We start from the raw sequence: 27,721 nt of genomic DNA, 5'->3' as shown, positions 1-27,721 counted from the left end.
CCGAACCGAAGCCGACCGATTCCCCCTCTCTCCCTCCTCCCCCCCTATCCAGACAGCCCCGGAAAGACAGGGGTCTTCTGATGTGAGCTTGATTTCCGGGTTGGTCAGTCTCTAGTCAAATGGAGGCGCTTAGGCCCGATGAACTCATCAGTGCACTGCTCTGATTTGACAGCTTCTCTTCGCTCTCCCGGTGACAAGGGGCCGCCCGCTTGGGAACCAATTTCGTCTGAATGTTGCATTCGCCACTTTTGACAACGCTGCCCTGAAGGAGGCAACAAGATCCCGGCGGTTCCATCTCTCGCTTGCCTGCTTTGAGCAGGTCTGATCTGCCACCACTTTCAACACCTTGTAAAGCAGCGCGAGCGATGTGGGCGAGAGCGGAGGCCCTGGCTCCTCTTTACTCCGCATTGCACTACTTGCACCGTTGAGCGGTGTAGTGTCCGGTTATTAGTGGCTGCCGCGAACCTGCCGCCAGCAGACGCGTGAGATGAGCATGCACCACGCGATACGTGAGAGCGCGTATCGCCACAGCTGAGGCCTCACAGGTGGCAGGTGGCAGGTGGCAGCTGTCAGCTGTCACACCCTCTACGTTGTTCTACGGGCTTGTTAATCACACTCACTCTGCTCTGGCTTGCATGTGAATTTTTATTATTGTTTTTTTTTTTTTTTTCCATTCGTGTTTTCGATTTGGCTTGGATCTCTGTCTGCTTCCTTGAGACTCTGGGCCCTACCCGGCGCTGGGGCTCACAGTACTGGTCAAGACAAACACCGGCCGCTGCTGCGGCTGTCCTGCGCGGAGACGACCCGGACACTGTGTGAATGCGGTTCTTTGGAGGTGATTGATTGCGCTAATGCAGGTACCAACAGGCAGCGTCTTTTCATTCGACATTGCCCACCCCCCTCGACAAGCACATTGACGAAACAGAAGCGAGATCACAAACGGAGGGATGCTCCTCCTGGTCCTTGGGTTGCACCCTGCTTGGCGGCTGTTTGGTGCTTAATTTAATCGACAGGTTGCGCCACGCTGTGGATCTCTTGAAATCCGGGAATTTCATGCATCCGTCGCTCGCTCAGCAGATCTTTTCTGCAAGGGCTTTGCTCCTCCTGAGGCGGTGGACGGATCGGCAGACAAGCAACGGTGATCGTGTTTGAGAAGAAGAGAAATTCCCGCTCTCCACAGCCGACGAAACGTTCACATGGTTGAGATCATCGCTCTATACACATTCGGTTGAAAACGTCGGTGTACGTCTCCACCATTACGTTATCTGCAGCCATTTTTGCCCGGGCCGGTTGCGGTGAGGTGTTAACGCCACTTTTGCTAAGTCTTCAATAAACGATATATGGCCGCTATCATAGATGGGTTATGCTTAATCTCGCGTGCTTCTCCTAGATCTCTCATCTCATCCAACCAAAATTGCCCCTGGCAAATCCCCGCAAAAGGAGACAGCCGGGGCTGGGTTAGTTTGGGTTGGATTGGGCGAAGGAGAGAGGGAGGGGGGGGTGTTGGTGCTCGGACATAGCAGGCCTTCTCCACAACATCCATCGTGTGATTTGAGTCAAGTGCAACGCTCATTCTCAGTCGGGCAACAATTATATGTACCGATCTTCGCGCCTGCGCAGGGGCGAAACCTTGGGACAAGCGGGAAGGGATGCATGTTCCACACGTTGTGCCCATTCAAGAGTTGCTTGCGGACTGCTCATTCGATTCACCACTACCCCGTTTGCACGCATTGCCACTAACGGAAAGGGCGTTTCCCAGCAGAACAATCCAATACACAGGGACAGCGCTCTACAGCTTGAACCCGTCAAGAGTTGTCGTTTCCAATCCGTTGGACCGGGACCGAGCTCGAGTCATGCGGCTGACTCGAATCACAACAATTCCATCTGGGGATTCTTACGGGAGAACCCCATCCAAGTCGCTCTCTGGCCGTTACCGGCCGACCCGGTCGCTGGCGGTTCCCAGTTTCCGGTTCAGTCGCGGAGGCGAGTGCCCTGGTTGACGAGTTGGATCCTGATGGATGACCTATTTTTCGTGGTTCATGAATGCATTTGATGATGTGTCACTAAGTCTATAGGGCTCACGGGAAGGTGACGAAAGAGGAGGGTGACTAGCTTGTTTACGATGGAGGCGGAGGGCGATGCGGTACCCATGCAGGTAGCAGTTGCGAGACGGCATACTGCGTTCCTACCTCATACAGTGCTCACTTTTCTTTCCTATCCAACCACCTCATCTAACGACGCCCCAGCAATGAAGAGCGAGCCCTCGTCAACGTCTTAGTCGACGGGACCGGAGCCAGACTGGATAAGTCGCATACTGTGCACAATGACCTTGAGGGGCCCGGTCTTTCGAGAACCCATTCCCACATACCCAGCTAGCGACCGCGCGCGGACGCATACACCGTCACGATCATCAACCTCCCACAGACATGGTAATTTTAGCGGCCGGGAACTCCCGCCCCGAGAGAAGACGGCCGCTGCCGCTTCGACCCTTTGCGATGGAGTGTACGAGGCGAGAGACGCTGTGGCGGATGAGAGGACTGGCATTGCCTCCCTTTTTTTCCCCGAGGTCGACCACGGTTGACAGAGGAGACGCCAGGGGGTGGGGGTTGAATTGGGTGGATGAGGAATTACCAGGTTAGGAGAAAGAGGGGGGGAAAGGCAACCTCGAACCGGGTGACGATGACAGAAGGTCCGGGTCCCATGGTTCGTTGAAGCTGCGTTAGAAGGTCGCCTATTGATTTTGAGGTTGGAGCCACGAGGAACAGTGGTGGAAGCAGAAAACGATAGGTAATTGTCTACTTCGGCTGAGGCCGGTGTCGTCCTTGGCCGTTTTGGTCTCTCTGCAACGGCGCTAGTTGTCGGTGTCGATAAGCTAATGCAGAGAGGATTGAGGAAGAGTCGTGTTTTGTGTCTACGGCGTGACGAAGCGTTACAATGGGTATCATACCAACCCTCACGGGCCCAAATCACCACGCTGACGCTGATAAGCTACCCTCAGTGCTATTCCGCTCAACACCATGCGGAGCCAGAACATGCAGGTTTTCTAGAATTCCGTTCCTTAAGAGGGGGGCTCATGTGATAGAGTGAGCAAATCTACATGATACGAATTCTCGCGGCGGTCTGGGCATCTGCTGAGTTCCGCGATGTAGTGTGCTAATCGGCCGATCGGAGAGAGCAGTCTGTCAAGACTTCCTTTATTGTTGATGGAGCCCAGCTCCAGGCCCACAACTCAAAACAGCTGGCGTGATTAGAAGGGCTCTCGGAGCCCAAATGGCGTCATGCTCTGCGCCCAGAATATGACGCCCTTGGCAACACTTGAGGTGGGAGACACATTCATCCCATGCCCCCTAGCCTTGACAACGTGGACGCCATATTGTTCAATCGTACGGTCTGCGGCGTGCCCAGCGTCGTAGGGAACATCATCGAGTCCCAAAATGTCATGGGGAGCGTAGTAAAGGCTTATCGTAGAGCAAGCTAAACTCGAGGATTTGGCCAGCTAGAAAATGGTAGCTTCCATGCTGCAGTTTTCGGGGATAACTTGCATATGGATGCCATTGAGTTAGAGGTAGGGATGTTATTCTTCCGATACCGGGTCAATAACCGGAAACGGGAACCTTAACGCGTACGATCACTATTAATGGTCACCAGGTTCATGGCGTTGTGCTTGGTCTCGGTGTGAGTGGTCGCGATGTTCACCGAGAGATTGAGCTCCATGCACTGATCACAAGGCCGGGTCAATTAAGCCGAGCCTGGCGCAATACAGTAACCCACCCGAACGGCGCCGATTAGAGCTAGATTACTGACAGAGTCTAGTTGGCCGCCAAATTCCCCATAAAATGCCGCTAAATATTTTTACTACGAGAAGTGCATTCTAAACGTCGCAAACCAGTCCGGCGTGGCGTTAGTATTGTTTCGCAGGCTATCGGTGTTGGAAAGAGCGGCGGGGCTACCTGAGCCCGATCAAAAGCGACAATTTCTGTGAGTGGGTTCGCGACGTGACAGTCATCGGCAAATGGTAATGATGGTTACTGGGCGAATGCATGTTTCCCGGTTTGGCTATTGTGGATGACGGTGACACATTTTGCTGTCGGGAACGGCCGGAAAACCGCCGCTCGAAAGCGGAACATGAGAATCTCGGTCGGGTCAGGTGCACGGTGCGATAGTTAGCGGAATTCAGAAGCGCGCGACCAAAACCGATCAGTCCTGATAAGAACACGGCGAGGCATCTCGGCAGGTTGAGAATGTCGCCGGTCGGTTGCCGGATCGGGTCAACTCAGCAGCTCTGCCTTGGCCACAACACGGGATTATTATGGGGGCACGCTGGGCGCACAGCCCCGGTCCCCAGATGTGGTGCGGCCGCCCAGGCTGTTGGCTGCCGGGGTTTTCAGGGCCATGATCGTCGCTTTGAGACGACGAAATGGCTCTCGACTCGACGGCAAATGCGGGCAGTCATACAGTCCCGACAGCACTCGCATGCCCGCAATGGGCCGATTGACCAATGCTTTATTTGGCCGTTTGAGTGTGCCGGATCCGAGTCGGTCCAATGGTGATACATATTCCGCCGAGGACTCCCAAAGCGGGTTCTGGGGATAATGTCCGTGTCAACAGCGGGAGTGGCTCGCGTCACCGGCATGACGACAGCTATCTCATAGGGCTGTTGGCGAGCTGGCGGTTGAATCCTGGCGGCAGCCTGGGGCAGCGTCGACACGATTGGCCATGGCAGAATGCGGCGGGGACCACATGGTCCGTGCTCGGCCCAGTGAGGACACCCTGGTCAGGACCGTTGGAGCGGTCCTCGCCTGTGGCCAGTCGGCCGAGCACGAACCCTAGCACATCGCCAAGCACGGTAGAGGAAGTCCTAGAAAAGTGGCCGCTGAGCCTCTACGCTGCGCAGGAAATGCGCAGCTGGTTGAGGACCAACGACCAACAGCGGCAGCCTTGGTCATCAACAGTCCGCGCTCGAAAAATGGCGGCGGCCGCCTTGTTACAGTGCGGGGGATGTAATCATGATGTTTGCCTTGACCCTTCTCATCAGTCCACCATGCCCATCCAGAACTCGCGCGAACACGATGAGGATTCCCTCGGGCTGCGTGGCGCCCTATGCATACAGAATCAAATCTAGGGAGTTCCCGAAGGGCGCTGTCATCCCCACAACTGCTTGAGCTGTCCCCAGGCGTTGGCGTTCTCCCTGCATCTGCAACAGGATCGGGCTTGCAGCCCACGCGAGGCTGTGACCGCTGGCCTCCGTCCTCAGTCCCCCGTCCTATTCCCCCACGCGGATTCGGACGTATATAAGCTGCAGTGTCTCCACCGCTGCCTAGCCGGCCTTTTTATATCAGCCCTAAGCACGTCACTCGCTCACCTCACTCACCTACGTAGCGCTCTCAAGCAAAGCCGGGATCGAAGCCATGTTCTTCGACTGTATAAAATCCTGAGGCCTGCTTCCCCAGGTCGACGCCTGCCGCCAAGAGGCACCGGCCGCCTGTGAGGTGACCTCCGCAAACTGCCTCACATACACCTTACGTACCTCGCTCCTTCCTTTGGCGCCCTCGCCGCACCACACCTGTCTCTCCCCAACCCCACCTTGAAGACTCATTTCTCTACCTCGGAGCCTTAAAAACCGGCCACCTCCCCCCGCCTCTCGCCTGGGCCGGCCCCCAGTCTTCTCGCCGCTGGTGAGCTGATCTCCCTTCCAGCCTGTCCGAGGCCCTTCCGTTGACGAAATACCAGTACTGCTCTGCCCCAAGGCCCGCCCCCCTCGGCCTCCCCTTCCCCAGCCGCGTTGTGGCAGGCCAGTCACTGCTTCCCCCGTCTCGCCGTCTTCGTTCTCCCGACGGCCTCATGGCTTCCCGGGTCGATGAGAGCGCCGCTGGTGCCGCGCTTCATGTCTGCCCGCAATGCAGCAAGTCCTTCCCTCGCAACTGTGACCTGAACAAGCATGCAAAGTCCCACAGCCGCCCATACAAGTGCAAGGTCGCAAACTGCAAGTACGAGACGCTCGGCTGGCCGACGCAGAAGGAGCTAGAACGACACGAGAACGACAAGCACTCGGCCTCCCCCCGCACTTTTGCCTGCTGGTATCAGCCATGCCCGTACCGGTCCAAGCGGGAGTCCAACTGCAAGCAACACATGGAGAAAGCTCACAAATGGGTCTATGTCAGGAGCAAGTCCAAGGGCATCCGCGCCGCAGGACAGCACAGCCCAACGGAGCCCGAGACGCCCACCGAGGAGCATCACAATCCCCCCGTCGCCGTCGCCTCGCTTCACCCCCCAGCAGGACCTTCGCCCGGCATGGACTTCATCCTCTTTGACAGCGACCAAGTCGACGCGATAGGCGAGGACGATGACACTCTTTATCTCGAGTCCTATCTACCATGGGCCTCGCCCAATACACGAACTCGCAAGAACGAGATGATCATTGAAATGGTCACCCAGGCTCAGACCTACAGTGACCTCGCCGACAAGACCACCGCTGTTGGCGCTACCGACGTCCTGGTGGATCCGATGCTTTGCGGCCAGGTGCCTTGCGACTCGCAAAACCATCAGGGCGTCGACGCCCCTGGTCTGTTTGTCAACGACCCCGCGATTAAGGTCGAGTCACCGGTCGTGACGGCGGATGAGATTCTTGCGGCGGATCTCTTTGTTCCCAGGAAACGGAAACACGGGCTTGTGGAAGTGCCCCCCGGCGATTCCAACTCGAATATTATGCCACCATCCGGCGGCCAACTGTTCGGGAACCGAAAGTCCAGGCCCGGCCAGGCATCGCAGCAACAGTCCGAACCGAATCCTAATCGGCGAGGCGGGTCCGATGAAGGCAACCGCCCTCCGATGAAGAAGCCTAGACTGAGTCCCCCTGCGAAGTTCACCGACACGAGCATGCCCGACATCTTTCGCTCTGCTCACCCCAACATCTAGTGAGTTAACCCAGATTCGCCGCCATCGCGGAGCGCTGCTTGCAATTAGGGCCAGCCGACGTTTGCTGACATCTACAATCGAATAGTGACAGGGACCAAAAGGAGAAGTATTCGCCGTGCCACACGCTGCACCGAGACATCTCGACATTGGTGTGAGTCGTCGTGTACTGCAGAGTCTTCCGCATCAATGCTAATCCCAGCGCCCTAGTCGGCATCTCAGCAGGCCAGCACATCGTTTCATGGTCAACGAGCGAATTATCTCCTCGTTTGATATCCAAGACCAAGACTACAGACACCCCAGGGCTGGCCTTTGCCGCTGGTGCTGGCGCGCCTTCTTCGACCGCTCTACATTCGATGCTCACGTGTCACGTCCTTGCGAAAAAGTCTCCAAAGGAAAGCAAGAAAAGTGGCGTGCTCTGTACGAGACCTTTACCCCGCTGGTCGACCTGGGCCATCCTGAGTCACATTCAAGCGAATGTAAGGAAAAGTACCAATGGCCAGAGGGGACAACTTCCTTAGGTGGCTTCCCGGTTTCCGATTGCGATGGCGACTTCCCGGATGTGTGCGGCACGCCGCCGACTTCAGTCCCATCACCGGCGCTCCCGTCCGCGGGCTTTGCCGCGTCGAATCCGAATGATACCCTTTTCGTGCGTGCCGACGAGCATCGCAAGCTTCAAAAGGAGCACCAGGACCTACGCGAAAGCCACCAACATTTGCAGCAGATGGCTCAGGTTCTTCTCGCCCCATACCTCCAGCAGGCCATGTGTCGAACCGCCCAGTCGGTCCTCAAGCCGCTAACGGTTGGGACGCCCATGGACAGCCACCCAGCCAGCGTCTCAGAGGCTTCGGACCAGGACAACCTCGTCGGGCACATGGACTCGCAATCCACTAACGTTGATGTCCACGCCTTCATGGACGAAATGGAAAACTTCTCCACGCGTCAATCTCTATTCAGGATGAACTCGGGGTTCAGCATAACCTCCCACACATCTACCATCCACCACGTCCCCAACAGCCCGCCTCCCTGGCACGCCGAGCCCCTGGACCCTGAGCAAGGCAGTGGCGATCACACTGAAGGCCAAGAGGGCAAGAAACCACTTGCCCATCGCCCTCCGCCAGCGTCGATTCCCGACTCAGGCTACGGTACCGAGAATAGGCGCCCTAGCGTTGGCGACGTCGTGTATCCCACCAGAGGAGACAAACTTCTCACCCCGCTGCCTGCATTAGACAAGGGTAATAACGCGATCCGGGACATCGACAACGACGATACCCACGGCGACCCGGCGGCAACACCTATACCTCACCAGAACCAGCATAGTCAAGCAACCAATTCCTTGTTTGACGACGCCACGTACAATATGTACGATTCGGAACCGGATCATCTCCTACGCACCCACGAGTTTGGTTTCGATTTTTCCTTGTAGATGGATTAGCACGGTACGTTTTTTTTATTTCAACTCAACTCAGCTCCCGGTCATTAGACAGGGGTTTCGGGAGTTATATTGTCAGGTCCACGTTAACTCGGATTGGGTTGGCTTGGGAACGTTTTCTGGATATGGGGTAATGGAACATATATCACTCCCTGGTAGGAGATTTGTGGGGAGGCTTGACGGATTATTTATGCGGCCTGGCCTACTGCATTGGATGTTTCTGGTTGGCCGATTGGATGTCGGGTTGGGAGGACGCGACGTCCTATTTTATACATTGGCACCAGCCACCCGCAGGCGGTGGATACGATACCATGAAGGAATTGGGTAACGGAATGGATGGATGTATAATATGGATGAATGTGCATGGACGTGTCTTATCTCTTCATCCGAATCTGAAAAGGAGTGACCAGAGTATAGCATAGTTCGAATCACGTCAAACCGAAGTTGACTTCAGACCGAAATAGAGCTGGCCTTTCAGTTTCGGCACACACATTCCCTCTCCGAGATAACCAAATCGTTCCATGAAATGTACTGGGAATATCTACTATGCTTGGCCACCCGTCTTGGCTCCCTTTTTCTCACCTCGAACCTTCGGGACTACTTCCACACCCGAATATCCACCATCCACTTTAAAGACACTCTCCATACCGCGGTTGACAACCCAGAAGAGCCAGGCATGAAAGGGCGCTGGAGCTGCACCTCCCCGAGGACGAGCAGCAGCTCCCAAACCGGCTGCCCGTGCACGTCTGCTGCACCTCCGGGCCGCAGCGGCCGTCATCGCTCGTGGCGAGACCCGTCTGTGTCGGGGCAGCTGAGGTTGATGTTGCTGGAATGAGTGTGGGAGGTTAGCTTCAAGTCTTCCTGCTGAGACTCCGGGTCTGGTAGACGGGGATACTATTCGTCCACCGGGTAGAAGGGTGCGAAATGGCGATGCCATGGGAGGAGTGAAGCAAGCAGAGAACCCCCCCTTCCCCCCCCCCCCCCCCCCCAAAAAAAAAAAAAGAAAGAAAGAAAGAAAGAAAGAAAGGACGAATACAGGGGGGGGCCAGGGAAAACTTACAAGTAGGAGTGGAAGGTGGACGCGTCGTAGGACGAGTAGAACGAGTAGTAGAACGAGTAGTAGAACGGGTAGTAGAACGGGTAGTAGAACGAGAAGTAGAACGAGAAGTAGAACGAGAAGTAGAACGAGAAGTAGAACGAGAAGTAGAACGAGTAGTACGAGTAGTAGTCGTCGTAGGCACCACGCTCGTCTCCGGCGGCTCGACCCCGTCACACGTGCCCCACTCCACCTGGCAGCCCTCGTCCAGCGAACAGAACTCTGCTCCCACGCCGCAGTACCCAAAGGCAGAGCAGCATCTCCCCCACCGGGTCCCCTCGCAGGTCACGCCGTTCCCGCAGGTCCCGTCGGTGCTGGGACCGCTCCCGCCGGTCGGGCCGACGGGGACGGTAGTCCGCGTGGGGACGCTGGTCGCCGTATCCGAAGGACCGGGAGTGTCCCCTCCTCCCCCCGGTCCGGCGCGGTACCAGTTCGAAGAGGGATCGCCTAGGCACTCGCCTACCGTGACGGCTCGGTAGCCCGAGGAAAACAGTGAGGTGAGGATGTAGTCGGTCAGGTTGTAGACGATTTGCGGGTGGATGTCGTGCTCGATCTGGAGGAAGCTGTCGGTTTCCGGGTCCGAGTTGTCGATGGCGTCGTCCCAGATGTCCTTACTGGTTTGGATGCGTGCCGGGCTGTCGTTTAGGTAACCTGCCGTGTCGAGGTTGAAGTATATGACGTGGTAGCCCAGGGTGGCGAGGATGTTTTGGCAATTTCTTTCGCAGATGGAATAGGGTGGTCTTTTGGAGCAGATCCACGGTGGGTTAACACAGTTCTGATGCTTGGCCCGGTGGTGTTCGGTTTCTTACCTCATGTACGTCGGGAAGAAACCCAGGATTGAATTGATCGCAATCTCGTTCCAGATAATTTGGTTAGTGAATTGCGTGACTGTTAGCTGGCTGGCATTCTGGTGAGACCATGTGTGGCTGCCGATTTGATGACCCTCGGCATGCATTCTCTAGATTGCAGTGAGCCCCTCTGTTTGCCATTACCGTGGCGGAACTCTTACCTTGATAATGTCAGGATAAGGGGTTGAGGGGTCATTGATCATCCCCTTTCCGAGATTTGTTCCTGTGATGAAGAAGGTGGCCTTTGCTCCGTAACTCTGTCCCTCCGTTAGCTACTGGCGACCCGGACTATATTAGACATGGTCTCAGACTTTTAGCTTGTCAAGTAGATCGTTGGTGTAGATGTATGGACCATCATCAAACGTGAGGGCAATTTCACCCGCGTTGACGCAGTCGTAGATGCCTCCTCCTCCGTAGGGAATGTCCCCTAGTTGAGGCCGAGCGACCCGTGAAGTGTCAGCACCGCTTGGCTTCATGTTCTGTGCGGCGCGTTAGTTAGAAGCTGCAAGCATCTCAAAGCGGTACGTACCGCATCGCAACCGGTGGCATAGTTCATCTGGCAGTCAGGGGCGGAGCAGTAGTCTATTCCCAATCCACACCATCTATCTGCCAGATTAGCTTGGGCGATGTGCTACATGGAGAGAGCCAACATACCCTTCAGCGGAGCAACAGTACCCATCGGCGCAGACTCCGACACCCGGACCGCATCGACCGTCCGTATTGTCGTCTTCTTGACGCTTCTGCAGGTTGTCTCGCCGCTTGGCCGGCGTGACATGTTTTCTAGGAACCGAGTTCTCATGAGACGCTAGCTTCCGTCGCGCCCCCAGTTCGGACAGAAACTTCCTCCCTCCCAGGATCTTGGGGACGTGTTGACCAGTGTGGCCACCATGGGCGAGCGCCAAGCCTAGAGAGGCGGCGAGGAGTGCAGACGACAACTTCATGATGGATTAGGGTCTACGGGGTAGTATCATATCCGATGCTTGGGAAATGCTAAAGTCATATACGCGCCCAGGCGCGAAAGGTGTAAACGAAAGACGGGCCCCGACAGCGTGAAGGTCGAAGCGAAAAGGGAGAGAGATTCGAGCAAGATAAATAAAAAAGATGCCAAGAATATCAAGACAAGCTTCTGCTCCCGCAGCGGCACCAGGCTTTCAACATACGGGGTAGGGTTGCAGACTAAAGAGCTAGTAGACGGATGGAAGGGTACGTGGACTGTATAAATGAATGGTTGGATACCACCACGGCGGGAGACGCGGCCACGCCTTGGGGTGGCCTTTCCATATTGCCGTCCGTTTCTGTGGGCGGGGCGGGGGCAGGCATGTCTGATAGTAGGAGCTCTCCGGCTTGTTGCGTGCTCGTTGGCACCAGGCTTGTCAAATCTATCCCAAGGGGCCAGCCGATCTCGCCATCCCCGTCAGCGAGCTGAAGGGGAAACAAGAGCATATCCGGATGTTGGTGGTGCGAGCTGACCAGAAGCTGTTTTCGCTTCGCGCCTCAGCGCAGCCGGCTGCATATGCTGAGTAACGCAAGCCCAATATCAGAAGGTGCCCAGAGACCGGTTTGTTGATGGTACCCTCACATTGAGCGAGCTTTTCAACGCCCGCACGACAGCGAGTGGCAGGCAAGAGCGGAAGTGGTCAGCCCGTAAATCTTTCGACCGATAGACACACAAAGGCCGAAAGACCGAGGGGCTGACCAAACGCAATGATCGACCGTAGCAAGCGCTGTGAGCCTGCAACGATCAGCCGCATGGTTGATGTTCGCTTCCCGGCAGATCTCACAGGCCGGGAATTCTATGTCGAAAGCTTGGTATTCCCGCAGAAGAGGATGACGCGGCAAAATAACCCCAAAATTGAGAATCACGACCTTGTATTCCGGCTGAAGTCGAACACGATGGCCGCTGGCCGCGGTGGATCTGCAGAACAGGCGCCTGCGGCGGTTTGCGGACCGGGACCCGAAGCAGTTTGCGAGAAGCGTTGCCGAGTTGTGGGTTCAAACGGCGAGTGCGACAACGGGTGATGGGGTGGGCGATAAGGTACAGTACAGCACATATGGCTAGGTAACTTAGCAGAGTAAGAGGATAACGGAGAACGAGGAAACAATGGTAACATTCGACCGAGTGCGGTTCAGCCCGGGAGTAAGACAGCGCGTACCCTGAGACCACATGGCAACTCTAGTGGCCGACTGCAAATTGCTCATACGACCCCCATTGCTGCTGTTACATCCACATTCGTAGCCATGTAAGGTACGGTCATGTCGGATGTTTCCTGCATGCACCATGCTTTGCGATAATTGCGCTGCGAGTTCCTCGTCTAAGTGCGTAACGATGCATCACCGCCCTGCTGTGCCAGCCGACGCAACCATTCCTCTGATGCAACAAGGCCGGAAGGGGTGCGACGAGAGCCCGAATAGAGACAATAGTCCGTCGTCATTGCGCTGCAATATCTTCGGGCACGCTGACAAGCGCAACAATGATCAACAGCATCTGCCGATCAGCCCAGATCCCAACGCTCACTTAGACACCAGGGTAACGTGCCATGCATATTCTCCCGCGCCTATCGTTGTCGCACTTGCGGCGTAAAGCAAGAACCTAGTCTCTCCCCGACGGCAGATGGTAGGGCCAGCCCCCGTTGTGCGACCCGATCCGTCATGGCCGAGTCCGAACCCGACTGGACGAGAAACCGTGGCCGGAGAGGTGTTGTTCGATCAGGCCCGCCGCTATCGAAACCCCGCGTCGAGCCCAAGCATTGGCTTAGGATACCATTCGCCTTCAACATCCGGTCTTTCCTAGGACTTCAACGCGGCTTGCGGCTCACGCCAACCCCGGAGGTGCCGCTTATCTCGCCCATCCTGTTGTCCCCCGGGCAGCGCTGTTTCTCTAACTTCATCTCCATGATCATGCTCAGCTCGGGGCAGTACTCGAGTATACTCTTCCTCCGAGCTTGATCTCTCCAGACTGCGGCACTGAGCTTCTTGCCGCCATCCGGGACGTGGAACCCCATGGCGCCCTCAAAGTATATGTTCTCTACAGCTAGCGCTTGGTCGATTCGTGACGCCACATTAGCGCCGGGCAGCAGCAGCGCACGCTTTCCGAACCACTCATCCTCGGGCTCGCTGTCGTTGAACCTGGCTTGGAAGCTAAGCACTCTCCGGATCGCCGACACTCGGCGAAGTGAAAGCCCGCCATTTTCCGAGAAGTGATCACCGAGTTGCCTTGGCTCCGGTTAGGCATCTTGGAAAGCCGTCGAGCATGCCGAGCCGCGGGGGTGACTCACTTTGGTGCCCCTACAAAGTCCCAATCTAACCACTCGTTGAGACTTGATCTCGAGTTGGCGCACATGATGCTGTCCGACTCGTACTTCAGGATCCACTCGACCCCGGGCATGAACTCGTCGTAGAACCGAATATCCGTCAGCAGACGGTGAACGTGCTCCTTGGAATTTATCTCCCAAGGCTCCGGCAACCTCATGAGGTCCAGCTTCCCAATGACCTGCTGGTGCTTTGTGGCGTACGCTCTTTCGACGTTGGCAACGCTCCTATCGGAGCCGATGAACAGGAAGCGCCAGTCCGGCGGAACTACTGATATCATATACAAGATTTGCGGAACGAGATGCGGCAACGGCCTCGGTTCGATTAGCAGGGCGACCTTGGAGGCATTGTATGCGTCACGAGGATCCTTTGAGACGGCCCAGTCAACCTTGATGGTTGGAAGTCTCATCAGCGCCTCGTCAAGCCGGGCCTTGAACTTAGCCTGGATTGCTGGTTTGTAATGTGGGAGAAGGGAGGCGAGCCACCATCTGGCGAGGGACATGAGTACATTGGCATCACCTTGAGGGTTGACGGACTCACGTCAAGGCTAGAGAAACGGCCAACAATACCTTGGTCCGCGAGACGGAAAACCCTCTCGGCGACGGAGAAGGCACAATTGCCATCGCGAATCAACTGCGAAGGGCCTTGCTGGACTGACCGTCTGCACGAGGTTTCCACGGTCGACGGGCTACCATCTAACACTGATGGGTAATCGGACATTCGCGAGGGCGTCCTCGTAGTGGCAGTTCTTGCATGATGAATTTAGCATCGAAGAGTTGTGTCTCAAGGGCCCGAGGGGACGAGAACGGTCAGGTCCTCTGTTCAGTGGGAAAGTAAGGAAAGTAAGGAAAGTAAGCACCAACTTCCCAAGGCCCTCGGGGAGTGTGATCGCATACTTCGTAGGTACTTGGCCCTCATAAGCGAGGACGCCATGCAGGTACTAGCAGTTTCTAGCTGACCAACACCCGGCATGCTAGACTTTACGTAGGTTAGCGCATGCTGGATACTACGCGGCCCAACTCTCTTTCTCGAACAAGTGGCTGGCTCCCATGGTGAGCCCGTTGCCCGTCTTACCTATCAAAACTGTCGACGGCCCTATGTATTATGTGGTAGTGCACACATTGGGCATAAGAAAGGGTGTCGACATCCCTGATGGACAATCGAGAGCGCATGGAATACGAAAAGCTTCGCCGTTACATTACCTTGCAACACACCAATAGCACAGGCGCTACATCCGTATCCGGCTAGGCAGACAGCAAAGCTGCAGATGAGTAGCGAGGTACCAACCAAGTACCCCTCTCAGCTGAAAACGTATAATCCTCAAAAGAGACACGCCCCCTTGCTTAGCACTCGCCAACTATGCCTGTACTACTGGGGTTGGCGCGTTGTGCGGGAGAGGGAGCCCCTCACTTATGAGAGTTGGCAGCCTTTGCGTTGAGCCGGCTGACGTCGACAGCACCATGACTGCCGGTCGAGAAGGCGAATTGACCATGTCCTCCCCCATGTTGGCTGTGCTGGACTGGACCTCATCGGCTGGAAATCGTGAATTAGTTAGAAGACTTAAATCTGCTGAAGTTTGAGCGTCTCGGCTTCTACTCGGGTCCGTTGACCTTAGGGCCCTTTCACGACGGAGTCCTCCAAGACCGAAATGGCCGCGTTCGTGAAGCCTTTGAGCAATCCTAGTGGAGGGATGGCCGAGAAAGCAGCCGTCACCCTCATCATCGGCTCGTGGCAGAAGGGAAAGTTGCTCGCTCAGACCTGTTGGGGACGGACAAGTCGACGAGTACGCCTTCTCTCCATGACGGCGTTGTTCCTGTAAGAAGCACCATGTTCCGAAACCACCACGTCGGAGCCACCTCCCCGGGTCTCTAACCAAAACATCAGAGTCCTGACCGCCCTCCTCTCCCGGACCACCCGCATCCCCGTCCCATCCGTCTCCCTCCAGTACCGGACCCAGCTCGCGCTGCAATCCAGCAAGCTCAACGCCTCCAAGCTCGCCCTCCTCATCGAAGACCGGCCGCAGCCGATCCTGGCGCCTTTGATGCTCCACTTCATATCGGTGGTCCCGCCCGACTGGAAGTTCCGCTTCATGGGCTCGCCGCGCAGCCTGGCCCACATCAACCAGTCGGTCGCCATCCGCGAGCAGGTGGCGCGGGGGAAGCTCGACCTGGCGCCCATCCCGGCGAACCTGTCGACGGGCTCGCAGGAGGCCATCAGCGGGTTCCTGACGACGCTGTGGCTGTACGAGACGCTGCTCGCCCCGGCCGAGTGGCTGCTCGTCTTCCAGACCGACAGCGTGCTGTGCGCCAACAGCCGCCGGAGCCTCAACGACTTCCTGCAGTACGACTGGGTCGGCGCGCCGTGGGCGCTGAACGCGAGCTTCGGCGGCAACGGCGGCCTGTCGCTGCGCCGCGTCAGCGCCGTCGTCGACGTGCTGCGCAACCAGGCCCGCAAGCCCGGGAGCGAGCCCGAGGACCTGTGGCTGACGGAGCGCCTGGCCCACCGGCCCGGCGCGCGGCTCGCCAACGGCACCGTGGGGAGCCAGTTCTCGGGCGAGCAGTACGCGGGCGCGACGGTGGACGTGTACGGGGGGGAGGGCCGGAACCGTACTGCTGCCGGTAGCGGTAAGGCGGAGGAGAAAGGGGGGGCCGAGGACGCGACGTATGTAGAGGGCTTGGATGACTGGCGCCATGGGTTCTATGAGCCCATGGGCTACCACACCGGAGCTGGTGGGTCGTTTTTGCATAGCAGGATCTTTGGGACGCCCGAGCTGCGGAAGCATCTGTGGGAGTACTGCCCAGAGCTCAAGATGACGTTGAAGATGGACGTGGCCCAGTACATGCCGGGCGATTGTAACCCGAGATGGAAGCGGGATGAGGAGTGGTTCGAGACGGAGGTGATCGATGGGGAAGAGTATCCTGTTTTGAGGGGGGTTGTGCCTTGGTGAATCTAGAGTCTGATCTCTTCCAGGCCGTTTTCTGTTCCAGCCGGGGATAGAGTGTTGTTTTGAACCGCTACCGACCAGGGCCGTGCTTCTGAAATGGAGATGTTACATGTTTGGTAGAGGAATCTCGAATAGGTTCCGCGCGTGCAGTGGCCTTTGAAATCGGTGCCTGGCTAATGTTAGCAGCCCGCGCTTGCCGACTGACATCTCTTCCGCCAAGGAGGTTTCCCTGACAGGCTGCCTTCCGTCTTCAACCTACCATGGCCATAGTATAGCTGCCGGATTGTGATGCGGGCTGACCGAAGCGAGCGATAAATAAGGGTCGTATTATATGCTGTATCTCCGCCGCGATGGGAAATCCATCACCGCAACAACAAAGAGAAAAATAAGGATTATAATACAGATGTCCCACGTACCCCCCCTCTAACCAAACAAAAAAAAAAAAAAAACTACGAATACACCTCCCCCAACACCAAGCGTCTCATCCTTCACCCATAACACTTCATTGCACATAGCAATCCATCAGTCAAATCAAATCCGTTCATGGCCTCACCGCACCATCGCGCCGACAACCCCAGCAATCTCGCCAAACAACACCCCCTTGAACACCGCCTCGCCCATCTCCTCGCCCCAGTGCCCAGCCTTCTTCAGCCTCTCCTTCCACGCCTCCTTCTGCGCGGGGTGCATCTCCTCCCAGCTCCTCACCTCGCCATGCCGTTCCTCATCCAGCCCTTCCACCTTCACTCCACCCCCCTCCCCGTCAGGAGCAGCATTCAACACCACCAACTTACTACCGTCACCTTCCTTGCCCAGCGCGCCTTTCAGCCTCTCGCGAAACTCATCAAACACCCCCGCCGTGGGTACACTCCCATACGCATACTCGGGGCCGTGCCACCGGGCCGGTGTCCAGCCCCGCGCGCCAATAACCGGCCGCGCCAGCCCTTTGACTTCTAGTAGACCCTGCAGTAGAAGGGCAACCATGCCAAAGAAGATGGCCGAGAAGATGATCAACTCCCGCGGTGAGGGGCCATGGCTCTTCAGACCCAGCACATAGCGCGGCGGCCGCGGCGGCCCGCGGGGCGTGCTGGTGGTTTTGAAGGTGAGTTTCCTGAGCGGGAGGGAGTGCACTACCAGGGTGTTTGCCATGGAGCCGATGGAGGCTAGCTTGAGGTGGGGTGCTCGGTGGGGGGTGTCTGAGGTTGAGGTTATCGGTTTAGGCGGCGGAGTGAAATGGGAGAAGGCGATGCCGGAGATGGGGCCTTGGTGGACTGCCTTGAGGGTCGTCACGGGGTGGAGCTTGGTAATGAGGTTGACGTCGGACACAGTTGAGGTCTGATGCTCGAGGGTGTAGACGGCGATGGAGCTGTCCTGGCCCGTGACAGCGATGGTGAACTGGGTGTCGAGCTGTCTTGTCGAGGGGCCGATTGGTGGGGAGAGGTTGCGGACGGCCATGCCGGTAGCGCGGGAGATGTTTTTGGGGAGGTGCGCGGATATGGCGAGGCGGGCTTTGGTCTTGCTTTCTTCGCCTTCCGCTCCTTTGCCGAGGTCAGACGCTTTTGGGAGGCGGAAGCCCTGCAGGACGGCGCCCCCTGCTTGGGGGAGGTTGGCGACGGCCAAGATGAAGTTGGGTGTGAGGTAGCGGATGGCGCGGAAGGACGGGCGGGCTTTGGCTCCGCTCGATTCGTCATGCGGCATGGTAAAGATGGAGTGGGGGCCGGTGGTGTCGGCCTTGGAGATGTTCATGACGTAGAGGTCGTAGTCGTCGCAGTATGCCAGCTGGTACTCATCGTCGGAGATCTGGAGCACGTCCAGGTCCATCGCCTCCTTCACGAGCTCTACCTTCCCTCGGAGCTTTGGCGCCGGGCTGTTGTTGCCAGCCGGAGGAATGTCAAAGATGGCAATTTGCGGATCTTTGGCACGGCCGGTGGCGCCCGTCGCAACTGCACCGACCTGGCTTGACCCGGTATACTGCGGCGATATCCTCAGAACCCTCTGGTATGCCTCGGGGTCGGTCGATGAGAACAGGCCGGACCGAGAGAGCTCGACGATCTTGGGCGCCGCAGCGGCTCCGGCTTTTGTCTTGGAGGGCAGGTCGGCCGCAAACACGCGGAAATGCTCGTTCTTTCCTTTTTGAATGTCGGCTTCGCTCGAGTTGATGCCTGCGTAGAAGAGTACAGAATTCTTCCTCCGGGAGCCGACGGCGAGCGTATTGACGCTGTCCTCGTCGCGGCTGAGTTCGAGCTCGGAGACGATCTGCAAGGACTCTTCGCGCGAGGCGTCTAGGACCGTCACTTTGTTCCCGACACCGCTCCGAAACGCGACAGCGGTGCCGCCGCCACCGCCAACCAAGAGACGATTCGCATTCTGGGGGTCAAAGTCGACGGCGTAGAGAGGGTACGACAGCCGGAGCTCGGCCGAGGGAATGGCAGGTGCCATTGGTTGGGCCGCAGCAGTTGTGAGGGGACGATTAGAACAAGAATTCGGCGGGTGCGTGCCTGCAGTACTAAAGACGTACGGGACTTGGGTCCGGATGGCTCTTCTGGCTGGAAGCAACTGCGACGAAGTCCGTGGGACCAGGAGACCCGGAGACTGTGAGACCGTGAGAAGATGGAGTTCCGTGGAGCCAACACGGACAGCGACTTTTGTGTCCTTTGGGCCAAAGCCAATCAGCTGCCGGCAATGCGCTTCGCTGTAAGCTTGTGAATCTTGGCGTGGGTCCGAGCCGGGGGGAAGCTCCAGAGCCTTGTTGCAACGCGGGGAATGACGTCGATCCCGTCTGTTGCATCCCTGGTTCCGCTGGGGCAGCTCAAAAGTTCGGACGGGGGAAGGACATGGACAAACATCTCATTTACCGCGCAATAGACCGGCGGTCGGAGCGGAGCTGTACAAGAGCGTCTTCAGTCTTCATTCTCGTGCCTCGTACCTCGTACCACACACGCACCAAACAGGATAAAGATAAAGTAAAATAAAAACGCACATGAAAATATTTTAATTACACATCAGTATCCATTAGACTGCCATGTTGACATGAACCGCCTTGATATTGCAATACGCCGCCAACCCGGCCTCGCCCAGTTCCCTCCCAATGCCCGACTGCTTCACGCCTCCAAATGGGATCCGGTAGTCAGAATCGTTGCTGCTGTTGATCCAGACCATGCCCGCTTCAATCTCCCTAGCCACTCTGTGCGCCCGGGTTAGGTCCTTGGTAAAGATGGCTGACCCAAGACCATAGGTCGTGTCGTTCGCCAGCTCGATGGCTTCCTCCTCCGTCTTGAACGTAACAATGGCCACGCAAGGGCCAAAGATCTCCTCCCGGAAAATCTTCATGGCCGGTTTCACATTGGTGAAGACTGTTGGCTGGATAAAGAAGCCCTTGCCCTTGTGCGGTGCCGCCTCCCCGCCTAGGACGATAGTCGCGCCCTCTTCTTTTCCGGAGTTGATGTAGCTGAGCACGCGGTCGTACTGCGCCTTGGTCACCTGCGGTCCGTGGAACGTGGCTTCCTCGAAGGGGTCGCCCAGGACCGAGATCTCCTTGACTTTGGCCTTGAATTTCTCCAGGAAGGCGTCGTGGATCTTCTCGTGAACCATGATGCGCGATGTAGCGGTGCAGATCTGCCCCTGGTTGCTCATGATGCCGATGTGGGACCACGTGGCTGCGAGATCGAGGTCGGCGTCGTCGAAGACAATCAGCGGCGACTTGCCGCCCGTTTCAAGCGTGATGTTCTTCATAGTAACGGAAGCCATCTTCATAATCTCCTTCCCGGTAGCAGTGCTGCCAGTGAAGGCAATCTTGTCCACATGCGGGTGCTGGACGAGCGCCGCGCCGGCTTCTCGGCCGTGCCCATTGATGATGTTCACCACCCCGGGCGGGAACCCGGCCTCCTTGATAAGCTGTGCCACGTAAAGCATCGAAAGAGGCGTTTGCTCGGCGAGCTTGAGAACCACCGTGTTGCCGCAGCAAAGCGCCGGGCCTAGCTTCCAGGCGGCCATGTCAAGCGGGTAGTTCCACGGGATGATCTGGCCGCAGACGCCGAGGGGCTCCTTGATCGTGTAAGCGAATTTGGCCGGGCCGACGTCAATCACCTGGCCAAAGTTCTTGTCGGCATAGCCGGCGTAGTACTTGAGCACGTTGACCACCTCGGGCACGTTCTCGCCCAGGGCCACAGAGTAGGGCTTGCCGTTGTCGAGGCACTCGATAGTGGCCAGCGTCTCGGCATGCTGAGCTACCAGATCGGCCAGCTTCACCATCAGGGCACCGCGCTCGGTGCCCGAGAGCGATTTCCACGAGGGATCCTTGAATGCCTTGCGGGCAGCAGCCACTGCCGCGTCGACATCGTCCTCGGTCGCCGCGAAGACGGAGCAGATTTCCTCCTCGGTTCTGGGGCGCTTGTTAGTGGTGGGCTGACACGCCACAGCTGGCTCACGCACGTGGGGTTGATGGAGGCAATCTTTTGTCCGTTGCTGCTCTTGACAAACTCGTTGTTGATGAAGAGGCCCAGCGGCTGGGTCCACCTCTTGCCGTTTGGGGCCGTGAGTTCTACCTCCATCTTCGGCTGTCTGGCCTGAGAAGTTGATGAGAAACTACGCAAAGTGCCAACAGGAAGCAGCCTGGTCGATTGGTTTCTAGCTGCGAGGGCCACCCTCTTCCAAGCGTTCGAGGTCCGCAGCAGGATGACGACCATTTTATCTACATCCCGCTCAACCCCTCCTCTTCGGGCAACAAGGGTCGCACAAGGGCGGGGGAGCTGCCGCTTCCTTTGCTTCGAGTGACGCGGATCTGGACGGACTGCGTCTGGCCAAGTGCAACCTGCTTTGCGGATCACCAACCGTCGGCTATTCCCGGCCAGGACTTTTTAACCACTTTAAGGAGAAACTCAGTGATAGGTATGACCCTAACCCTACCGATTCTTGGTCAACCGGGCCTTCAGGTGGCATCCGTTCAAGAGCCGCGGACTGCTGCAGCAGTTGGATGGGGCACTAGCCAGTCGACAGGGCATGCAGGACATATGTGCACTACAACTCTCCACCCAATCAGAGGACAAGGACACCACCGTTGCGGACCAATAATAGCACCCCTGTCGCCACTGCAAGGCTTCCCGCTGTCCCGGCCAAGGGTCGTGTGACATAATTTGGAATCGGCATCTGCTGTGCCCATGCAACTTTGGCATCCCCAAGCCCTTGAGAACACCCCAAGCTGCGATCAACGCCATCGGTCTTCATCGTATTAGCCTCCCAATCTGCTCCTTGACGGACATGCAACAAAAGGTCTCCCCACCATGGTCGAGATAGCGACAGTATCGCCGTCGCCCGTGGCGTCCCAAGTCTTTGCGATCATCTCCCTGTTCTGCATCTCGGCCATTGTCCTGCTCATCCTCCGGTATTACCTCCCACTCCGGACGACACCTGCTTTTCTCCTCGTACCCGTATTCTTTGCGCTATGTCTCCCCGCCAGCATGGTCCTCCTGGTGCCGATCGACCTAGCGTCGAGCGCCATGGTTGACGACATTGACGCGCGGGGTATCTGGCTTGATCCGAGAGCGTTGAGGGTATCGTGGAGGATCACATACTGGCTCACGTTTGCCCTGACTTGGTATGCGCCGCTACCCGTTAGCCCGCCGTTCACTTGTATCCAGCCCTAACATGCCGCAGGTTCATCCTGCCCATCCTCGCCGAGTACTCTGACTCGGGCTGCCGCGAACCCAAGGCCAAGGTGCTCGACTCCCTCCGCGCGAATGCCCAGTACTATGCGATAGTCTTCGGCTCCGGAGCCCTTGTGCTCGTATACGTCCTAATATCCTACGGCCACTTCTCAGACTCTCTCAAGAGCACCGCAATGGCTCTGGCCTACTGCTGGGGTTTGGTACTGGCCATCTACCTTATGGGGCACGGTCTGGTCGCCATTCCCCGCCGCCTCTTCCGCAACGCAAACATTAGCGGCCGACTTCGCCGGATCCAGTCACGGGCGCCGAAAGTCCACGAGAAGATGGAAGACGCCGAGATGGACCTCGAGGACCTCGAGCTGCAGGTGGCCGAGCTCAGCCGGCGCAAGGGCGGCAGCGTAAGCCTCTTCCAGGACTGGGTGGAAGAGCTCGTCGACATGACGAATCTCCCCGAATCCCAACCCGGCCGGCCAGCCGTGGTCCGCGGCTCCGGAAACCAGAGCGCCCTGCCCAACGTCATCACAGAAAAGTACCTCGCCGACCTCACGCGCCGCCTCGTCCGCGCCAAACACGCCCGATCCAGATACGTCAGCGAATGGAACCGCCTCCTCGAGGACGCCGTCAAAACCCAAGCCATCCTCGACTCGGCCGCCTCCAGGAAACTCGACCTTGGCAAGCCGTCCCCCCACGCCGGCTTCTGGGACCGCCATTCTCTGCTCACTCCCTACACACGCTTCCTGCTGCACTACCACCTGGTTCCCTATTTCTACGTCGCCCTCGCCACTATCCTCTCCCTCGCCTCAGTCTGCATCGTCTGGTCCGAAGTCGTCAAGGGCCTGCTCCCGCAGCTCTCCGTCATCCGCTACAGCGTCGTCCACCACCGTCGCCAAGCCGGCAACGGCGACGGCGGCGCCGAAAAGGGCCAAGTCGGCTTCGCCGGCCAGGTCATCGCGGCCCTGTGGATGGTCTACATGTGCGCCGCCGCCCTCATCTCGGTCACCGAGGTCAAGGTCTGGCGCGGGCGGGCGCTCGTGCGCCGCAACACGGCCCACGAGTCGGCCTTCTGGTACGCCGGCCAGGTCGCCCGCCTCAGCGTGCCCCTGACGTACAACTTTATGACGTTTCTCGGGGCGGGCATCTACAAGGACACGGTGTTTTACCACTTTTTGGGCCAGCTCATCAACCTGACCCCGCTGGGCGAGCGGTTCGACTACCTGTTCCCCGCCTTCATCCTGCTGCCCGTGTGCGCGACCCTGTTTGGGCTGTACGGCAAGGTGAAGAGGGTGGTTGGGTTTGGGGGGTGGGGGGTGTTGGATTATGGTGACGAGGAGGAGGACCAAGGGGAGCCCGGTGGCGCTAGCGGTGGGGTTTTCGGTGGCAGTTACGGAACGGGTTCGTGGAGGGAGGGGCGGGACCTGATTGAGCGTGAGCTGAACGGCACTTCGGCGGCTATCCGTGGGCGCCGGGCGGACGTGGCGTCGCGACTTGCGGCCTCTTCTTCTTCACCCTCTGGCTCTGGCTCTGGCTCTACTCGGTCGGCGCCGGTGCTGACTATACCTGGCCGTCGGGACCGACGGGATGGTGGGCCCACCACCCCATTCGGGACCTCGCCTAGTGCTGGCGGTGGGGTGGCGGCTGCCGGGAGGAGACCGCTGGCGAATACTTCGGCAAGGAGGGTTGGGGCGGCCAGACCGGGAGTTGTGTTGGAGCCCGAAGATGATGATGAGAATTTCTTTGAGGCGCTGGGCCATCGGTTCAGGAATACGGTTGAGACGTTCGACACGCCAAAGTGGATGAGAGATATCGGACAGGGGATCAAGAAGCCCAAATGGATGGGTGGCCACGAGGCTGGAGATGGGGCCGGTGGGAGTGGCAGTGAGGGCGGGAATTCGGATGTTAGACGGTGGTTTGGTGGTGGTGGTGGTGGTGGAGAGGGAAGGATTAGGCTGTGATGCGCTATCTCTATCGTTTGTCTGTATTCATAGCGTTGCATAGCTGTCTTTTCTTTTTCTTTTTAGTTTGTACAGTGACATACTCGGTGAGGTGGGGGCATTTTCTGGCGTTTTGGATGGCAGAAGTCTCTCGGAAGGTTCTCGGATAAGGGGTGCTCATCGGTATCCCTAGGAACAGTACTACAGCCCAGTTTTGGGCAGAGAAAGATGAAGAAGATACCACCTCGATTCGAGATTTGTTTGTAATTATACGCTGTGAGACGATACGTCCTGTCGTGCGCTACAACAATATGGCCCTGACTCTCTGCTTGGCGGTGTTTACAGATTATTGCGCTGCCAGCTTCGCCATCTCAACATGCCATCAACAAATTTAAATCGCTTCCAAAATGAGCAATGTACCCACAATGGCATACAAAGCGTTCCTGAAAAAAAGAGCGGGAGATGGGAAAAGAGTTGAAAAAAACTAAAAAAAAAAACTAAACCCAGCCCAAGCAGAATAATCGTGAATAACACTCCATCCACCCCTCCAACTCCCAGGCGACGCTCGGTTTGCTGTAACTTAAGAGGCACTGCAGTCGTTCAACGTCCCAACCTTTTTTGTACCGTATCCCATCGATCCCGTATTGGCGACAAAGAATGGCAATTCACACCACCACGTACATCGCCACTATATTATGGATCTTTTCACAACCAGAAGCAAAAACTCTCCCAACTTATACCCAAACGTCAACCACCACCACCCCGCCTGACCGCCGTACATTGTAGACACTGAGAACAGCGTGATCCCAGTCTTCGTCGTTCTCGATTTCTTTAAGTTGAAACGGGGTCTGGATTGTGATGGCAGGCGTGTGTCCCTCAGCCTTGAAAAACGAACTGAGATAAGAGAAGGCGCCGCGCTCCATCATGTCGACATGTCGACACGTGGTGCCGGGGGTGAGCTCACTACCGTCGGCAAGGTCCCTCACGTAGACGTTATAGGTGAGATTAGCGTTACGAGGGACTTTGACCTCCAACACTGGCTCGTTACGACCGACGCCCATGACCGACTCGGCATGCTTGCGTTTCTTGGCCGTGGTGGTGTTTTTGGCCAAGGAGGTGAAGTGGAGTTGGTTGTTTGCAAGGTCTGGAGTGTCTGGCGACGTGACAGATGATTCGCCCAGTGGGAGCATGGGTGGGAGGGGCAGGGAGGGTGAACGAGTCGAGTCAGTACCGGAAGACTGGGGCCTGGGTTCGCGACGCAAGGTACTTGCTGCATATGCCGTTTTCTGGTTGGATAAGACCTTGTAAAGGAGACTGACAAACCCGACCAGGAGACTAGTCATGGCGAGTTAGCACGGTTCCTGTAAGCTCGGGAAGAAGGGCTTACATTGATGAGTCTGTGGGCCAGAATAGGGTCCGCGACTGGGCGGTCTGGCAGCCAATGCCGAACCAATCGCTTCCCCAGCCCTCGAAGACCAGCATGTAGAAAGAAGCTCTGATGAGGGCTAGCTTCGTCTCTAAGGATCCAGAGCTGGCCTGTTCGACCAATCCTCTGAATGGTGGCACTTTGAGTTGCTCCTTGATCTTGTTGCGTAGGCGCTTACCCTCGGGAATACCCAGCTCGAGCTGATTGTAGAGGTCGTTAAAGTTGATCCGGCGGTCTGCACTCCATTAGCTACTGATAGGTCAAGGCCGGGGAAGGGGCAAGATGGAGAGCTTACTGAGGGTGACGTAGCGCGAAAGCTCCTCGGCTTGTTGCTGGTTCTGATCGACTCGGCGGCGCACCCGGTTATGGACGTTAGTTTGGCTCTTGGCGTAGCGGAACCCCGGAATTCGCGACGGTGGTATGAAACTGTCATCCTGCTCGGTCGCGCGCTGCTGGCTCTCTGTTTGCGCATCGCCTGGCTGGTTATTGGGAGCTCTCAACAAATCGTGTCCTCCAAAGTCTGCTTCCGGTGCCGCCTGTCTTTCCTGGCTGGCTGTACACGGATTAACTGGGTGGCCATTGCCTATCATCAATTCCCACTCTTGCTCAAAGACCGTATCTAGAGTCGTCTCATCGGGAGACAGCTCTTGCGTCGGTCCAGTATCAGGGGTACCATGACCTGGAAACTGGTTACTAACCACGAGACTACCTGAAGTGTGTCCATCCGGATGCGATAAAAACGAGGCACCGAGAGGATCAGGAGCTGCGGGCAGAGCAGACACAGGTAGATTACGCTGAGGTAGGGAAAGTTGAGGCAGAGTCAGCTGAGGCTGCAGCGGCCATGACGGCCCCGGCCCGCACGTGGTCCACGGCGACGACCCGACTGGAGTGACTGCCGTAGAGATGGAAGCCAGGTCAGTGACGTCGTCGGCGCCTCCGAAAAGCGAGTCCGCGTCGCTGACATCCAGAACACCGGGGATAAGCTGATGATCGAATCCGTCTGGCGTCATCACGATGATGGGCAACCAGTTCGGCCACGGCACAGGACGATGTTAGGTTGAAGTGTTCTAGAAGTGGGGGTCGAAGCAGGCAGCAGCAGGGGGGGCTGCAGTTTATTTATCCCTGTTGCCCTGCAAACACCACTAGCCCCACTTTTGATCCCCCTTTTGTCAACATCGAGGCAGTTTGGCCCATCGACGCGAGACTGTCCCCCTACTTACCAGCCCGCATAAGGCGTGCACGCACAAGAAGAACACATAGGGATATACAATCGGATATGTAGAATCCAGATCTTCCATCAGTTTCATGGCGAGGTTGACACGCGTTGAGATATTAATAGATGTAAAAAGCAACTTCCAATTGTTTTCATCAAATCTTGGCAAGTATTAGTACGTCTTAGTATGCCTCAGCATATCTTAGCGGCTTTTACCTGGAAAGCTCTATATATATATATCTCGAGAAACATCAACGCATATCACGCGCGCCATCAAACTAATTGAAGTCCCCGGTTCCACATATTCGATTTTATATCCCTCTTTGGTTTTCCTATACGCGCATGCCTTACACGGGCTAGTAAATAGGGGGCAGCTCCAGGTCGTCTTCAACAATGGGGAGACTGACCCGGGCGGCGATCACCGTCGTCGACAGCGTTGCCGTGACAATGAACATCGCCCAACGCCGCTAGCCAAACGCCAAAGGGAGTTTGAAACGGCCGTTTCCAATTTTAGTGTATTATTGTGACATTTTCCTCATTTTAGTCGAGGCAGCTTCATTCTTGGTAGCCAGACGTTGTGCACAAATTCCGCAACTAACCCCTAACCCTAGTTACCATCTTCAGAGGGTTAGGGTTCCGTTAGCCAATTCGCCGTATACCGGGGGGCCTGTGAGTAGTCGCCTACAATCCGAAAGCAATTCTTTTCATTGGGTATCAACTTGGAAGGTCCATTGTTCGAACAGCTAATAGCTTTGATTCTTCCGTATTTTATTTTATTTATTTTCCCCCTCTTTTCACAGAGATACGGTGGGCATGGAAGCATCCTTCTGCCTCACATTGCTCCTGCTGCGCTCCCAACGGAGCATACTCCTGTTGACCAAGAGGGATACGGCGACACGTGGGTATGGCTGGATTTGCGCAACATTTTGCAGTTAATATAAAAGGGCATC

At 56.9% G+C, this 27,721-nt stretch overlaps 8 protein-coding genes across 8 annotated transcripts; 3 read left to right on the top strand and 5 right to left on the bottom strand.

Moving 5' to 3' along the window:
- Positions 1-6,129: 6,129 nt before the first annotated feature.
- On the top strand, positions 6,130-8,338 carry MFIFM68171_10728 (uncharacterized protein; the record flags this gene model as incomplete). Its single annotated transcript, XM_071066147.1, has 3 exons — positions 6,130-6,914; positions 7,001-7,066; positions 7,123-8,338. 3 exons carry the CDS (start codon positions 6,130-6,132, stop codon positions 8,336-8,338), a joined length of 2,067 nt encoding a protein of 688 aa, XP_070922248.1.
- Positions 8,339-9,400: 1,062 nt separating this feature from the next.
- MFIFM68171_10727 (uncharacterized protein) lies at positions 9,401-11,229 on the bottom strand (the record flags this gene model as incomplete). The annotated part of the gene is made up of 7 exons (XM_071066146.1): positions 9,401-9,603; positions 9,657-10,180; positions 10,250-10,398; positions 10,450-10,545; positions 10,600-10,767; positions 10,818-10,890; positions 10,943-11,229. The coding sequence occupies 7 exons, from the start codon at positions 11,227-11,229 to the stop codon at positions 9,401-9,403; spliced, it is 1,500 nt and encodes a 499-aa protein (XP_070922247.1).
- A 1,854-nt stretch (positions 11,230-13,083) lies between these two features.
- MFIFM68171_10726 (uncharacterized protein) lies at positions 13,084-14,220 on the bottom strand (the record flags this gene model as incomplete). The annotated part of the gene is made up of 3 exons (XM_071066145.1): positions 13,084-13,501; positions 13,564-14,085; positions 14,138-14,220. The coding sequence occupies 3 exons, from the start codon at positions 14,218-14,220 to the stop codon at positions 13,084-13,086; spliced, it is 1,023 nt and encodes a 340-aa protein (XP_070922246.1).
- Positions 14,221-15,245: 1,025 nt separating this feature from the next.
- On the top strand, positions 15,246-16,544 carry MFIFM68171_10725 (uncharacterized protein; the record flags this gene model as incomplete). The annotated part of the gene is made up of 2 exons (XM_071066144.1): positions 15,246-15,412; positions 15,482-16,544. The coding sequence occupies 2 exons, from the start codon at positions 15,246-15,248 to the stop codon at positions 16,542-16,544; spliced, it is 1,230 nt and encodes a 409-aa protein (XP_070922245.1).
- Positions 16,545-17,090: 546 nt separating this feature from the next.
- On the bottom strand, positions 17,091-18,977 carry MFIFM68171_10724 (uncharacterized protein; the record flags this gene model as incomplete). The annotated part of the gene is made up of 1 exon (XM_071066143.1): positions 17,091-18,977. The coding sequence occupies one exon, from the start codon at positions 18,975-18,977 to the stop codon at positions 17,091-17,093; it is 1,887 nt and encodes a 628-aa protein (XP_070922244.1).
- Positions 18,978-19,550: 573 nt separating this feature from the next.
- Positions 19,551-21,088, bottom strand: ALD2 (mitochondrial aldehyde dehydrogenase; the record flags this gene model as incomplete). Its single annotated transcript, XM_071066142.1, has 2 exons — positions 19,551-20,919; positions 20,970-21,088. The coding sequence occupies 2 exons, from the start codon at positions 21,086-21,088 to the stop codon at positions 19,551-19,553; spliced, it is 1,488 nt and encodes a 495-aa protein (XP_070922243.1).
- A 729-nt stretch (positions 21,089-21,817) lies between these two features.
- Positions 21,818-24,153, top strand: MFIFM68171_10722 (uncharacterized protein; the record flags this gene model as incomplete). Its single annotated transcript, XM_071066141.1, has 2 exons — positions 21,818-22,131; positions 22,191-24,153. The coding sequence occupies 2 exons, from the start codon at positions 21,818-21,820 to the stop codon at positions 24,151-24,153; spliced, it is 2,277 nt and encodes a 758-aa protein (XP_070922242.1).
- Positions 24,154-24,866: 713 nt separating this feature from the next.
- On the bottom strand, positions 24,867-26,568 carry MFIFM68171_10721 (uncharacterized protein; the record flags this gene model as incomplete). Its single annotated transcript, XM_071066140.1, has 3 exons — positions 24,867-25,467; positions 25,520-25,793; positions 25,854-26,568. 3 exons carry the CDS (start codon positions 26,566-26,568, stop codon positions 24,867-24,869), a joined length of 1,590 nt encoding a protein of 529 aa, XP_070922241.1.
- Positions 26,569-27,721: the final 1,153 nt, after the last annotated feature.

Source organism: Madurella fahalii (assembly GCF_045866475.1).
Source record: "Madurella fahalii IFM 68171 DNA, scaffold_6, whole genome shotgun sequence".
In the NCBI taxonomy this organism is placed as follows: domain Eukaryota; kingdom Fungi; phylum Ascomycota; class Sordariomycetes; order Sordariales; genus Madurella; species Madurella fahalii.
Note: the sequence above shows the minus strand (reverse complement) of the source record. Positions and strands in the feature narration are given on the sequence as shown.